The 16,602-nt window shown below is 34.1% G+C and overlaps 1 protein-coding gene across 1 annotated transcript in view; it reads right to left on the reverse strand.

Annotated features, from left to right (window-relative positions):
- The window catches only part of LOC106879594 (TRIO and F-actin-binding protein), a 204,568-nt gene that overhangs the window by 72,144 nt on the left and 115,822 nt on the right, over positions 1-16,602 (reverse strand). Inside the window, exons 2-5 of the mRNA XM_052970203.1 lie at positions 7,432-7,544; positions 5,786-5,882; positions 2,463-2,518; positions 777-824 (exon numbers count right to left, since the gene is read on the reverse strand). Coding sequence (XP_052826163.1) covers positions 777-824; positions 2,463-2,518; positions 5,786-5,882; positions 7,432-7,544 — 314 coding nt within the window. The remainder of the gene's footprint in view (positions 1-776; positions 825-2,462; positions 2,519-5,785; positions 5,883-7,431; positions 7,545-16,602) is intronic.

Raw genomic sequence — 16,602 nt, forward strand, 5'->3', positions numbered from 1 at the left:
GCACAAAGAGACACGCATACATACAGACTAATATATATATATATTAAAGCCACTAACGGTTACGCCAGTTTCTTTACTTTTCATTTGTTTAAAAAGTTTGATTTTTACTAGTATTAAATAATGAAGTTACAGAACTTCCAGTCTCATTATTACATGTGTGTGTGTGTGTGTGTGTGTGTGTGTGTGTATGAAATATGAAGCATTCAGTTTTCATGGAATTATACTTTTGTGTCCTAATTCGGTGAATTAGGATATGAAAACCTCCAAATCTACATTTGACTAATATATTTCTGTACATTTTACTGGTTAAATGATAAATAGTGCAGCAACAAAATGCAAGCAAAATGCGTTCATGTTGTTGCCGTTTAACTCAAGATCAGTTCTAATTATGCAGATTCATGCTTGAAAGAATTCAAGACACGAAAACTGCTGTCTTTTTCAGGCATTGTATATCCCGGAATACATTATCCAATGCATCCTTATATTATTAAGACAGTAGAGTGTGATCTAAGAGAAATTTGGTCGCTTTTTACACAAGATTGCTTGACGAAGAAGTTTTATGATGATGTGAAATACTAGAAACATTTATAAACGTCCACGAATAACGTAGACGTTTTTTTTTTCAATACATTTACAGAATTATAACAAATAACTAGAACAAAATCCAATCGTCATTGATAAGATAGCCACAATTAACAAGGAAACATGTGAGTATGAGTGGTCATATTTTTCTGCTTGTATAACGATTACAAACAAATTGGTTGCCAATGACTTACCATCAGCAGAAAGAGATAAATACAATGTACGTCGGCGTTTCATTTCATCTGAAAAAGAAAAATGCGTTTAGTTTATACATAATTTATTAAAGAGATTAAGTTAAATTCTTGGAACTTATATAATAAAGTGAATCTAATTTAGGTTGAAAGCATAACTACATCTCCACTAGACTGGATAAAATTATGAATAGTACTGCAGAACGTACTTGAGTTTGTGCCTAGATGCATCCTTACATTTATATATGTAACCGTCAGATATTATCATTGGCAGTTTGGAAGGGAGAGGTGAGCGAATCCTGATGATCTGTTCAATAATTTCACAGGTCAGTTTGAAGCTATTCTAGAAGTGGTCGTGGGTTTAATTTTATAGTGAGTTTGAATACATAGAAGCACAATTCCCTAATTCATCACTTTACGCATTCACTGAGATTGTTTATGCAATAGTTTTAGATAACCTAACTTTTGTGCGAGTTTCAAATCTTTGCTTACATTCAGCCATGGCTTCAAGGAAAAAGATGTTTGCATTGATTTTAAGTTACTACCAATTTATATAGATCTGTTAAAACCGCTCAGACTATGTCGTTTCTATAAGAACTCATATTAAATGTATGGTATTATTTTTCAAATCTTACCAAATGTAGGAAGAGTAGTATGGTTAAATGATGATGAAATATTCATCATGAAATGAAATGCAATGTTATCCATAACTATTTTACACAGTTCTAGAATGAATGATACAGGCAACAGAATGGTAATAATCTAGTAAATATGAGTTTTGCATTCTTGAAAATGTGTAAATGGGGTAAAAACATGGTCAAGATGGGAGTTATTTGTAGAGAGTTATTATTCTCTAAGAATAACGTTTGGGTAATTTGATAAGGTGAGAGGCATTGGCAGGTCTGTTGAGAGGAGAAAATGATGATGTATCGAGTGGGTTTATGCAACAATGGTATACAATCAACAAATGAAAACGTCGAGAGAGTTTTTCTTTTGAAGATACAGTATATAGCTCAATGAAAGAAGTCGATGTTTTCGTATACTATCCAGAGTATATGAGTTTGGTGTGTGCAGATAGTGCTTATCTTTGCATAGGCTTAGAACTCTTCAGAGCCGAAGTATGTTCTCAATTCTAAATCAAAACCGAGCATTTGTCATTCACTCTTATTTGTTTGTTGTTCATCTTTGATCAATCAGCCTCACGACCAGAGAATTTTAATCATAAACATTCTGTTAGTGTATCGAGTATTACATTATCTAATGTACCCTTCCTCTTTTACGAAGTAGAGGTATGACTTGATAATTTAGGGCTGCTATTTTTAGCTAGGGAGAAAACCAAGTAGCGCGTCACTCGCTTGTTTGTGCTTCGAAAGTATTATTGGTTGTATTGAGTACTGTCATAGAGTAAGTAGAGGTCTACTTTGCAGGTTTGTTTATCTGAGATGCTTTATCTTGAGTGGTAGTATCAATTTCATGTAACTGAGTAGTTAAGTTCTTAGAACGTTTCGTAATCTGTTTCAGGAGGATGTCCAGGCATACAAATAGCTATAAAATTAAACAAACTTAAGTTTATTTAGTATTTACAAACTATTTTAAATTTTAAGTTGGAAAAGGTTATATTTGAATTTTTGAGGAAGTATCTTCTCGTAAATTTAATTGAGAAACTGTTCAAAAAAATATTAATCTTACCTTTAAATAAACTCGGTACTAATTTGTAAACGAGGTTCTGTAATGTGTTGTCAGGTCTAAAAAGAAAAGAATCAATGGTTATCTTTCAGCAAAAATATTTTTAATACATGTAACAATATTTTTCAATACACAACTTGATCTCTTTCATAGATGTGAATTCTAAAATTCATATGTACGAACAATGAGAGGTTTTGATGTTGATATATGTTTAAGTCTATTAGTAATAGAGGAAATAGTTTTCCAACTAAAATAAGATGTCAGGTTTAATTTTTCGTGAATGGTCTTTATTTCTATCTCTCACTCATGTTATTCTTATATCAAATAATGCAAAAGCAAGGCTCACTTTTCTATTTATTTATCGAAATACCACCGTAAATAGTAGAGATACCAACATAACCAGCATTCCATTGTCAACGACTGATAAGTTTAATAAATAACCGCGTACAGCCAATGAATGTTTTATAATGTTGTTGACAAAATCAGAACTTTAGTCATTGAGTTATTGACCTCGACTATACTTCTATTTTGTCACATGGAATTTGTGCAGATTGCTATGGATTTCTATCAACACCATATTTTGTTAACACGATGTAAAACAGACATTAGCTTAAAAAACAAACTTAAAGTGACTGCTGCAAATTTTTAAAAATAACTATTGTCATAAAGATATTTACAAACTAAATAAAAACTGGAGGAATTTAAATTCTATCATAAGTTAAATTATGTTTGAGAGAAAAGCAAGATTCAGAATTCGAGACCTTTAGAAGCATCTTGTTTATTAATGTGTGTATGTCTGTTAGTACCCACGTATTTATGTTAGTCAGAAGAATGAGACAGGGTCCATCACCTCTGAAGACTTTCCCAGATAGTGAGATTGATGCAGCTGATGGCCAATCGGAACAGCTGATGATCAATACCTGTAGGAAAGCCAGAGGCGGAAAAGGAATTGGAGATTCGGCTTGCAACAATGTGAATTGCCTTAATGGCATCAAGAACCACTGGTATCTTGAAATCTGAGTCTTGCTTGGATTACTACCCACAAAAGTTAAGCAAAAGGTCATAATGTGTCATGATAACCAGCAATAGAGAGATTGTCACAAAAGTAACGTTAAGTAAAGAGAAATTGAACGAAAAAGTGTATGTCGAAACAAGGCTGAGGTTCAGCATATAAGAATTGGTTGAAATGATAGTTATCAGAGAATCAGAATGCATTGCAGCATTCATTCCGAGATCTACGCCCTGGGATCAAATTCTACTGAAACCAACTTTACCTTTCAACCTTTCGGGATTCAATGCTCAATCAACCGCTAATCAGAGGATTGATGGAATTGTTAGAACTCTGGACGAGACGTTTTCCCTTCTTTGCTTCCTAAGTGCAGATTATTCCTAGGTATTTAAATCCCACCAATGGCCATGCTATTGCTTCTCATGCAGAGAAAAGGCATCAAGGTGGACTATGGCGTATTCGGTTACAAGCGTGTCTCTAGAATCGGACATCCATATTGAGATCATGAAACTTCACACTGTTGTGAATTCTGTCTAAAGTTTCAGTATGTTACTTTGGAAGAGGCTACATAACTGTTTTTTTTTTAGCTTCATATTATACAACAGCTTTAGCTGAAAGCGTAATGGCTAAAACTCTAAAATAGCCCAGTCATATGCACACTATAACTCTGCACACATATTTACTATTACAGAAATTTTACGAAAGACGCCTTTCTCTTTTGGCAGTTCCAGACTAATCACGTGCTAATAAGAGAAATTTTCTAATTGAAAATTTATTTTCATAGCCTCTAATTGATAATCATTCTAGGTGACACATATTTGGCGACATTGCTAGAAAAACAGTGTAAACCTGCTCCACCATTACCGGGTAGTCATGGATTGGCTGTGTTTTCTAATTATACGAACTATGCAATGTACACAAAAGCCTTGAAGCATCAGAAAGAATGTGTATGAGCTTGTCGAATAAGTAGTATAGACGTGACTCTGCATTAGAAAAGTATTTGCTTTTTCACTAAAAATGAGATAATAATATGATTTGGATGACATTCTGAACGATAGAGTAGCTCTCATTAGTAGAGTACTTGTCACCAAATAATTGACGTGGGACTTGGTAGCTGCTCTAAGATTTGCTAGCTTAATCAACTATTCGTACTTAGTCTAGCCAGATTTAATAAAATATATACACCCACACATATGTACATATACATATGTAAACACACGCGCGCGCAGACACACACAGACACACATAATTGCTTTTAACATAATCTGTAGCATTATATAAATTCAGTGCAGCTAATATATGGAAACACAGCTATATATATCTTCAAATACAAAAGTGCACCCAAAGAAAACCAAAAGTGGAACAAAAATAGCATCAGAACTCTACATAATCAAAAACCATTTCTTCAAAAGCCATTTCTGTTGTTCAATACTGAGAAAAAAACAGAGCTTCAGTCACATGACGAATCAACCCAGCATAATGCACAGATATAGATTCTAAGGATACTGTATGCTTGTAATATAGATCTGTATTTCCTGTAGGAAAGAGTCCCTAAAATGTATGGTTTATTGTGCTGACATAAAAATGCCAAAGCTTCTGCCAGTCTGATAGACCTTTCTGAGATATGTATCATCTAAATAAGCCTTTTCGGATCAAACAGCAACTATGTAAACCTTTAGAGAGCATACACCAATTAAACAAGCCATTATAGATTATTTGTTTGAAATATGCTTCAAGAGTACAAAAACTCATTTTGGCATGACTTCATACAACTTTGCACTGGTCCATACAAGTGTATTATGATTACGTGGTATCCTCATAATACTCTTTCCAATCTAAGAATAAGTTTTTTTTGCGAAAATGTGGCCACTGTGGCACAGAAAAGTTTCATATAAAATACCATACCACCAGATTTAAAAATTAGAGTCTTAACATATCTCTTACCCGAGGACATGCAATAAAACTTCTATTAAAGATCGAACAGCTCCCGAACATGCAATAATTACATGATCAGCTTAATATTTCCTATGCCAAGCATTATTTATCTCGTTATTATGCGAAATGTAAATACTGATTACAAATTTAAACGAATGCAAACATGTGCACGCATATTATATTGGTATCTCTGTATATATATATGCATGTATACATATGTATCCTATGGAATTTTTCTTCTCTTAGTGAGCGATATAAAAAATAGCGATGCTATTGAGTACATCAACCAAATCCACTCTGATACATGCCAAATGTAAACATTTTTTAAAATTAAAGTGAAGTTATTGACTGTCACAATTGATAAAACAAATTTTAAACTCACCGTATATTCTGTAACGGTTTGGTTTTGTGCACCATTACATCACATATGGGGCAGAATTTACTACTTTCCAGATATCTGACAATACATGTTCGGCAAACTAGGTTGGAGAGAGAAAAGAAATACAAATATATTTGTGCCTGCTCTTTATATACGAAATGCTGTATAGCATAAACAAAGTAATGATTACAATAACTAGATTTGATATTATTAGAACGTGTGTGTGTGTGTGTGTGTGTGTGTGCGTGTGCGCGTCTCTCTGCCTACACATCGAGGATATTCCGGAGATGACAGTCTGAATCATTTTTCAAAAAGTATTATACTTCACTTTGATAAATTTTCGGTTTTTGTACATGCAGAAAGAATACTTGCAAATGCTTTGTTACTTTATTTACTTTCAGATTTCACCGATACAAATGAAATTCAGTACAAATTATGATATTTCAATTCAGAATATTTAAGAAATACCATCAATATTTCTCTAGATACCATTCATAAAAACGTGAGAACGTTTATAAAATGCATGTTATATTATGCAAATAACATTCAAATTTCGGCACTACTGTGCAATGCAGTTCCGATTGATTAGTTTCAGAATCGAATGTTTTAGTTTCGTAAATATTATAGTATCAAGACACTTACTTGATTGTACACATTTTAAAAGAAGACACCACGCAAAAGTCATCGAATTAAAAATAAAATACAACCAAGAAGCGAACTTCTATATGGTCACTTTATTAATAGTAGTTGGTAGAATGATAGTCGCCCATTTACCCTTATCTATGTTTTCTCAAGAAAGTGTTTTGTAGTACAGGATTTTATATGATCTAAAACACAAAACTGTGTTGGAATTTGTTGTTTTAGCTTCAGGATAGCTCTAATCATGCATATTTGGGATCAAAGTCTTTTCCTCAGATAATATGTTTCTAATGTTGATATTAAACAACACTTCCTTTTTGAACTATGGTACTTGAGTTGAGGAAGATTTGATTGCTAACAGATCTAACAACTCGTAGAGTTTCCCTCAGTGGCTTATGTTGGATTTTGTTTTAGTCAAGAATGCATTTGTTAAGGCAAGTGTCTTTATATCACATCATTTAAGAAACAAAACAAATTAGATAAAACTAAATCGATAGATTCCGTGTCGAACAAGAGCGCCTAAGTTTCAACAGTAAGAATTAAAATTAATACAATTTATAACAACAATGCAAGAATTATTGTATGCAAGAATTTTAATACGCTGAGAGTTTAGAGTATTAGGGACCCCAGAACATTGCTTTGAAGAGATCCTGAAATATACTTTAGACATTCAGTGCACGGATATACGTTATAAACAACCACACACTGATGTGTTTCACTAATGATGATTAGCCAAATGGCAAGTTAAGGTGAAAATGGAATGTAAATAAAATGGAAGTTTCCTTATTGATATTTGTAATTATAACAAAAATTTTATATGAATTCAATATGCGAATTCGTAGTCAAGTATTACATCTAGTTCCCTCTTTGCTAGACCAATGTCTTGTAATATACATTACTTTTTTTCGATAAGTTGTATGAGAACCTTCTAAATAGATTAAAGTGAAAAGCTGAAATGTATAATCATTGTTTCCCAGTATTATTGCTTAAATGAGTTCTTAGTTACTTACAAGAATGCAAACACTCTATGATTGTCGTAGCATCGATGTAATAACCCCCACAGAGGATACAATTGAGATAAGGATTTACATCTGCTATGCCGATACGAGTATTTCTGTGCAGCCTGAAATTAAAAGAAAAAAAGAAATATATTTCAAATAAAATCATACCGAAACTTTATAAAGAATATTTGTACATTTCATCTAAACAATTATACATTTCAACAACGCTTTAAGTATCGATAACACCTGAAAAGCCGGAAAGCAGTACAATAAGCAACTTCACTTAATTTACAAATTTCTCTGTCAATAATAATGTATTTGAAAAGAGAAAGGTTTTGGGTTACAATCTCCATAATTGCTTTAGAAACTAAATATTATCATTCCCAGGAGTGGCTGGTGTGGTAAGAATCTTGCTTCTCAAATGCATGGTTCCGGGTTCAGTCCCACTGCGTGGCACTTTGGGCAAGTGTCTTCTACTCTAGCCTCGAGCCGACCAAAGCCTTGTGAGTGGATTTGGTAGACGGAAATTGAAAGAAGCCCGTCGTATATATATATATATATGTGTATATATATATATATATATATATGTGTGTGTGTGTGTGTGTGTGTGTGTGTGTGTGTGTGTGTGTGCGTGCGTGTGTGTGTGTGTGTGTCTGTGTGTGTCTGTGTGTGTCTGTGTCTGTGTTTGTCCCCCCATCACCACTTGACAACCAGTGTTGGTGTTTACGGCCCCGTGACTTAGCGGTTCGGCGTAAGAGGTCGACAGAATAAGTACTGGAGTCGATTTATTCGATTATAAAATTCAAAGTTGACTGAAGCAAGTAAAAGATAAAAGATAAAAGATTCAAAATCTATATACAACATTTTTGTACAATTGATACCAGCTGAAAACTTTAGGTATATAACAAACATCAAAATACTATGAATAATCATTAGTCATAACTAATCATCAACAGATTATCGATTCATTTGAGCATAAACTATATTTTACAACCATAAGTTTTCATTTCAGTATTTTACATAATTCAATTTTAAATCAAAGTTTCAAAAGGTAAACTAAGGATTTATTCAAATTCCCCTAGACTACTTTACTTTTAGGTGTAAGCAACATAATGTGAGATGAATCATAGACACACTTTGTATATTACTGTCACTTTATCAAACCAGAAAGGCTGAAAAAGTACATGTGATGAAATTTGAAATCGGAACACCAATTAGATACTATAAAATATCTATCGAAGACATCTATAGTAGATGTGGTAGGCGTAATTTTCAGTCTAGAAAGAGAGATTGATACTGTTGATATTCAATCGCAGCTTCTAGACGTCAATAGTTGAGCGGAAAATGTGAATAGATTGATAGTTCTGAAGGGTAACTTTTGTAACTTGAAGCAATTCGCATAAAGTAATAGTGTATGGTGATGTAGACGTCAGACAGAGCAGGAACAAAATGAATGGGTTTGATTGAAATTGTACACATTTGAAGATCTGAAAAGTTCTCTTCACATTTTGTACACATTTGATCAAGAGAATTGATGAGTGGGCTGAACACGTTTGAACATTGAATACTGTTTTAACGTCAAGAAGAGACAAGCAATAGCGAACACCTTGCCAAGGAATTGCTTTTCGTACATGTAGTGTTATAGATATTTGATCAGAACAAAAGAACAGCGGGAATTGTAAACTTAGCATTTGCAGAAAGAAGATTTTTGCTATTTATTGATAAGTAGACAATAAATAATGCGCTAGTAAATTTTGGAGTGTGCATGACTTAGTACTAATACGGCAGGATCTCAAATATATACTAAATTGGAAAACTTCGATCAAAAGATTATCTAAGTAATTGGTATATAATAACCCCTCTACAAATGTTTAAGATCTAAAATCAGAAGGAAAATGGTATTTCCAATAAGAAAAGGTTGAACTTTTTGACATGAATAGTTTGGTGTGGTTATATATAGCTCCGCTGGTATTTATACTTACCCTGAGAATTATTTTTTCAACTACATTGATATTTTAGCACTATTGAGAGATTCAAGGTAGTCGTATTCTCAATATTTATTAGTTTTACATACCTGTTAGATGCCTAATATGCGTGTGGGTGACAAATGTATATAGAAAATTAAAGAGAATGATGGGCAGTATAATTTGTATATGAGAATGTAGGTTAACGACAACAGAGCAAATCATTAAAAATTATTTGAGTCAAAAGATTTCTTGATGTTACACAACAGATGATTGATTGAACTCAGAGAGAGACCTATCGATGCAGGCTGTTATATTAAGATTAGAATGATAAGGCAAATAATGCTTAATAAATAGGGAATATTTTTGCTAAAAGATGTTAATATTACTCATTTTCCAAGTTATTGAGTGCTCCTGCAGCGCAGTTGAAAAAAATTGTTTGGTGTCTAAGAGTTCATCTGTAAAACATTGCTGAACGCAATTTATTTTGTATGTCTTAGCGTCACATTTTGATCGTCCAAATACCTATGAGTTAACCACAAGCCAGACTGGCTTTAGTTATTCTCACCAATAGTTTGATGTTTTTATGGGGCGGCCTGGTCATGTCTACTCAGGTATACCTATAATTGGTTGGTAGTTGGCCGAACATCTGAGTGCAACACACTAATTAAGCATTCCCATATTCAAAAGCAACACTCATTGTTGATTAAAGCAGATTCAATGTAGGTGAAATAATACAATCTTGATAGCCTGGCCATTGATGTACACTGATAGCAGATTGTATCAGCGTCTATATTTTAAACGTTGGCCGCTCTCAGATACGAAGTAATCAACAATGTACTAAATCGCTATCATTATATTTTTCATTTTTTTCTAAGACAGAGGTGGAAGAGTAGTGTCAATAGCCATAACCTCTAAGACTGAGTGAGGAGAGGTTATATTTTGATTAGCGATCTGGCCCTGATATTTCCAGTAAAGAGAACTCCATTATGCGTATTACGGGTCAGGTTGCAAACCAAATGTTCTGCATGTTAAAATGTATATCGCTATTCATAATATCGTTTCCAGGTACTCTTTGAATTTAAAATGCTATAAACTAACAAAATACAGGACGTCTAACCTATGATAAATGTTGAATGATATATTTTCAGGAACCTACTTTCGATTAGAGGCATGGTTTAGAGACATGAAGCCGTTAGATTTCTTCAGAGGGAATAATGATCACCATGTTTCCTTGAAATGATCAAATAATTTCTGATAACCTATTCTACATGACAATCATGGAGATCGCTATTCGAAGGAAATCGCTGAAGACATGATTAAACTATTTCATTTTCTCAACACTTTGCATTACAAGCTTTTTATGTCTTTTAAGCTTTAACTGGCAATCATATCAACTGCACTACATCTTGACTAGACCATGCATTAACATTGGGAAGAGGCATGATGTAAGCGAAGTTGATAAATCCTGCCTTTATTTATGTAGTAGTTCATTAAGATGTTATTCTTAAACCACTGGTGGCAGATTTATTTGACCATATCTGGTTAATTATATTTTGAAAAGTTTGGACAGCTGGATTGTTCTGTATGTGTAGTACACAGTCACTGAATAGTCGTCCTGATCATATGCCCTAACATTCTATAACCGTCAGTTATTCTCGCACTGGCTTTTGTAGTTGGCTCATGACTAGGATGACGAAAAAAATTTTATTCTAACGATGCTGGCCAATAGCTCAGAGTGGCCGTGACACAACATATGCCATTTTGTGTATTTGAATATATGCCTTCTCGAATGTGAAATTAGAAAGATTCTATTCAATTAAAGAGAGACAATTCCTAAGCATAACTCACAACCATGAAATCTAGCCCGAAAACACAACCCTATTCATAATCAAGATCTGATAACAATAAGCGCTAAAACCACTCTATGGGGAAGTGTATGGAATCCTACACAGTACTGAACAAATGACTGCATAATTGTGGGTGAAAATCGCTAGGCCTGACGTTTTATATTACACCAACAGCAATACGAAGACAATGTGGGGTTATAGATTGGTTGCGATGTTGTTTCTCATAGCAGGAGAACATCAGTGCGACGCTTGTTGTCCACCTACTACTATGCCTTTCTAGAATGAGTTGTAACTCTTGTTTAAGCTAAGTAGTAGTGGGAAAATGAGATATAACCTTTTTTCACTTCTTTAGTGTTGTATGTATTGATAAATATCGTTTGAGTGTAAACAACAAATCAAAAATTGATGAAACAACTATAACAGTTTATATTTAGATTTGCTTGCTTTCTAGTAAGTTAAGTACTCGTGTGCTGCTTTGTTTATATTTGCTGACCTTGTTTAGCTGTGAATACATATCTAAAACTAATTTAAATATTATTTATGAAAAATTCTTTCAGGTAACTTTGATAGTCTCATCGTTAGCTGAACAAGAAAACCATTGCACACTCTAGAAGACTTTTCCTTGTTTTCATGAAGATATGAAGCACTCAAGAGACCACAAATATAGCCTGGAGCAGCCATCACACTACAACCATACACAACCAAACACAACCACATACGTAGAACTTTTAAACAACAGTCTGCCTACAGCAATTTTAGCATCAAATGTAGAAATCCAATCTGCGCCTTAAGATATAATATATTTTCTTGTACTTATGCTTCAGTGTGAATGCATTTTACTCTTGCCAGCAAATGTACTACGCATTAACAGTGAATTTTAATGTTGATTCACATGCTCTATGGCGTGTAAAGTAATTTCTTTCAGCGCACAATAATTGATAAATCTTCACCACCAGATAGTTTATGCTAGCTATTGACACATATCAAATGATATGTAAATAGTGCAACTGGAAATAGATGCACGCTTGATGTTAATGATGAATAATTTATAGATATGTTTTTATAATGCAGTGTCAATTACTTTTGCAGACCTCATTCTAAGACTGATGAGAATGAACGAGAGGAGACTTAAAGGTACTTTTTGAACATTTGTAAACTGACATTTGCTGGAAAAACATGAACGAGGAGAGATTCTGTCCTGTGGATAGCAGATACAGGGAGGAAAGATATGGCACAGTGTTTAGTGATAAGATTAGGAAAGTGTTTTGGATAAAGCTGTAACAGAGGGGGCATGACTTCTCCTTTCTCTCTCAGTACTTCATAGGTTCATTTATAGATCTAAAAGCTTCACAACGATTACAGAGAATATTCATGTCACCGATATTGTAACTTTCAACAATATGTTTACTGTTTTCTTGACGTTTTCTCTCATTTTCATTTTATATTCTATCTTGAACACGTTTTTTTATCTGTTATAAATACTTCCAATATACTTTTTGATTCATATTTTCCCTTTTACTCGTTGATGCTTCCGTGCTTGTTCTACTTATTCGACCCTCTGCTTCTCAATTACATCATTGCTACCTCATTCTTTCGTTAGCTTACATTGTCTGTTATCCATATTTTATAAACAAATGTCAATTTTCAAGTGAGCAGATGACAAATAATTGCACTTATGCGCATGCGTTAAGTGATAGGCGATATAAAAAATTTAGTTCAATAAAAAACAAAAACTACACTTTTCACTATCCATTCACCACCATCATCACCTCTACCACCGTCATCATCACCCCCTTCACTACTGTCACCACCGCCACCACCACCATCATAATAGTTTTCGGAAACAAAGCTCAGTTTGTTCATGTCTACTTTTCTTCTCAATACGAAGTTCGAATAAGAAATTTTTTTAAAAATAATAATATTCACGGCTATTTTGCTAAGTTTCATTGAAAAATCTATCTTTCTATCTATAAGTTTATAATTATTATTCCTTCTTCTGCCTACCAATCGTTGTATTTGTCAAAGTGGATAAGTAGATAATAGGTCGACAGATGGAAGAAATAAAAAACTTGAATATTAAAATGCTATTTCTTCTTAGTTACAATAATATATGTTTAAAATTTACCTCTGCCAAATATAAATTTACCTCTTTATATTTCTCTCTCTCTCTCTCTCTCTCTCTCTCTCTCTCTCTCTCTCTCTCTCTCTCTCTCTCTCGCTCTCGCTCTCGCTCTAACCTCATCACCCCTCTGTTATACATTGTATTTTTAACTCTTTCTCTATATCACACCTTTCAATTAACTTTTTAACCACGCAATAAATATTTCGTTCCCCCTGCTTCACGTCATTGAGACTTCTTTCTCTCTCGTTCTTCGCCTTTCCCTTCAACTAATCACGAGACATTGTAAAGCATTTCGGCTTTAGCGTATTAATATAGAAAAATTAATATGGAATTGCAAGAAATGTAACATTTCTGAAGAGAAATATGGTGGATTCGAAAGCTAAGTTGACAACGTACGAACAAAGCTTGGGTACTCTGGGCATCAAGAGTGTGATTTTCCAAGGAGATAGCATATGTTCGTTACTTTTAGTATTTTGCATGATCACTCTGATCTTGGTGCCGCGGAAAGAGAACGTGGGATATCAGTTCAAAAAAAAAAAAAAAAAATTAACTGTCTTTTCATGAATGATTTGAAGCTGTATGCTAAGGATGAAATATAAGTGAGTTCCCTGGTGAATACGGTCGATTGTTGTAGTACTGATATTGAGATTGAATTGAGACTCAATAAGTGTGGTATAACCAGCCTGAAAAGAGGCAAGGTACAATCCCTGGCAGGGATACAATTACCAAATAGGGAAGTAATGAAACACATTGATAAGGAAGGAAGTATCTTGACATATTAGAGTTCAAAGAAATCATTGAGCAGGAAAAAAAGAGTATTTCTGAAGACTGCGATTGATGTTGCGCTCAGAATTGACCGGATGGTATAAAATACAAGCAGCAAATACATGGGTGATAGCATCACATAAATAAGGAACTGGAATCATAAACTGGCAAAAGAATGAACTCATGAGTATGGATAAGAAAATATGCTAACTACTGACATTGCACGGAGCATTCCATTCTAAGAGTGACAATGATCGGTGGCACTTGTTCAGAAGAAAAGGTGGAAGAGGTTTGATCAGTTGTCGGGATTGTGTTGAATCAGAGGAAAACAGTCTGGGATTGTGTGTAAAAAATGCTGTGGAACCAATGTTGATGTATGTGAAAAAGTTCTCCATCATCAAAACTAATAATTATGTTAAAAAAGAGAATTTTAAAGAGGAGAGAAAAAGGCACGAAAAATGAAATGGCATGGAAGGGAAAGTAAATGCACGGTCGGTTGACAAAGAGATATGAGCGCAAAGACAGATACAGATGGCCGGTGGTTATGAATGCGGAGAAGTGACTTGAAGATAGAAACAGAAGCATTTATATACGCGGCATAAAAACAAGCATTGAGGACAAATTAATGTGAAGTGCAGAATTGATAAAACAACTGAGAATGATAAATGCAGAATGTGCAGTGAGAGGTGGGAAACAGTGTGACACACCGTTAATGAAAGCCCGAATTGGCACAACCCAAATACAAAGGCGATATGACAATGTGGTGAAGATGATCCATTAGGAGCTTTTTCAAATTATGTCCTAGAAAGATCAAGAACATGGTGCGACCAAATCCCAAAAGGAATTATTGAGAATGAGGATTGCAAAGTCTTGTGGGATGCAATGATTCACAATGACCATCAGATTATCATGGGAAACCTGACATTGTTCTGGTGAAGAGAAAAGAAAAAGCATGCCTGATCATTGACTTAGCATGTCCTGGTGCCACAGGATTGAATAAAACGAAGTGAACTCTGACGAACTGAAGTGAGAAATATTCAAGCTGTGGGCAATAAAGAAAGTAGATGTGGTACCAATAGTGATTGGTACACTTGCAAGTATCTGTACCCAACTATCAACGTGGTTCAAAAAGACTGGAACAAATATAAAGATAAAACACCTACAAGACTCATCATTGCTCGGAACTGCAAAAGTCCACCACAAGGTTCTTGAAGTATGATCAGTAAACAAATGTCACCTTGGTCTACTGGCTGTGGACGGCTGGCACTTTTGTACTCAGCAAAAGAAAACTGAGAGTTAGTGGACAAAATCATTGCCTTTATTGCGAACGAATGCCCTAGACTTGCCCAAAACCATTACAATTTGGGGTGACACGATGAGGTAGCGAAAGTAAAACACTGGAAACTGTGCGAAAAGTGGGGTCTAGAGAGAGATAAGACATGGTATGAGCTTAAGCTGCACAGAATGGAGAAGTAGGAGACCTACAAAATCCTGTGAGGTTTTCCAATCCAAACAGATCGGGTGCTAGAGCATAGCAAACCTGGCCTAGTGGTGGTACACAAGATGCATCACATGTGTTATATAGCTGATCTTGAGTGCCCTTTGATTCAGAAGGAAGACGAAAAAGTAAATATACACAATCCTCTTAAGTAGGAAATAGCACGGCTATGGAAAATGAAGTTGAAAATAGTGCCATGCAATTTTTAATATCTATTACTGGTTAAGTTTCATTTAGTGTTGGGTTATGGGTTGGGATTAAGGGTTAGTGGGGATGGATTAGGGTTGTGTTTAGTCAAACTGGTGTTTAAGTTGAATTTAGGTTTTAATGTACAATAATTAAAGTTTGCAGCAAGGATTAGAGGTGATATTAGTTTAGAAGAGAAAAATTTAGATTTAGGGTTAGTCTTGTGGAACTTTAAGTTTTAAGGTTACACTTTAGGGATATGGGTAAGTGTTTAGGTTAAGAATGAAGGATTAAGGAACAGAATCGCTACACTTAGAAAAAAGCTTTAATAAAATTCCTTTGTTGATGCGTAAGCACATAGTTCAGCACATGAACAAAAACCCAACTGAGTACAACTGTATAGTATTTGTTTCAAACATTTTCTGCATTAGAACGCTAAATCAAAGACATTGATTGGAGATTATGATTCTAAGTAAATAAATAAATAAAACAATTTTTAATATTAAATCTCATTTTCTCGATTTCAATGTGCGCAGCCAACCGTAAATTTTAAAACTAAGAATTCTTTCGTAATCTTTTACGAGACTATATATTTTAAACATAGTGGGGTTGTAGTGACAATTCAGGAAAAAAAGCTAAAATAAAACAAATAAAATAAGAATAAAAAATTCAATATGTATATGTTCCCATAAACTTTCTAAGATATGCATACGTACATAAATACATGTCTACACACACACAAACACGCACACACACGCGCGCGCGCACATGCATATATATATATATATATATATA

Source organism: Octopus bimaculoides, chromosome 8 (genome assembly GCF_001194135.2).
Source record: "Octopus bimaculoides isolate UCB-OBI-ISO-001 chromosome 8, ASM119413v2, whole genome shotgun sequence".
Classification (NCBI taxonomy): domain Eukaryota; kingdom Metazoa; phylum Mollusca; class Cephalopoda; order Octopoda; family Octopodidae; genus Octopus; species Octopus bimaculoides.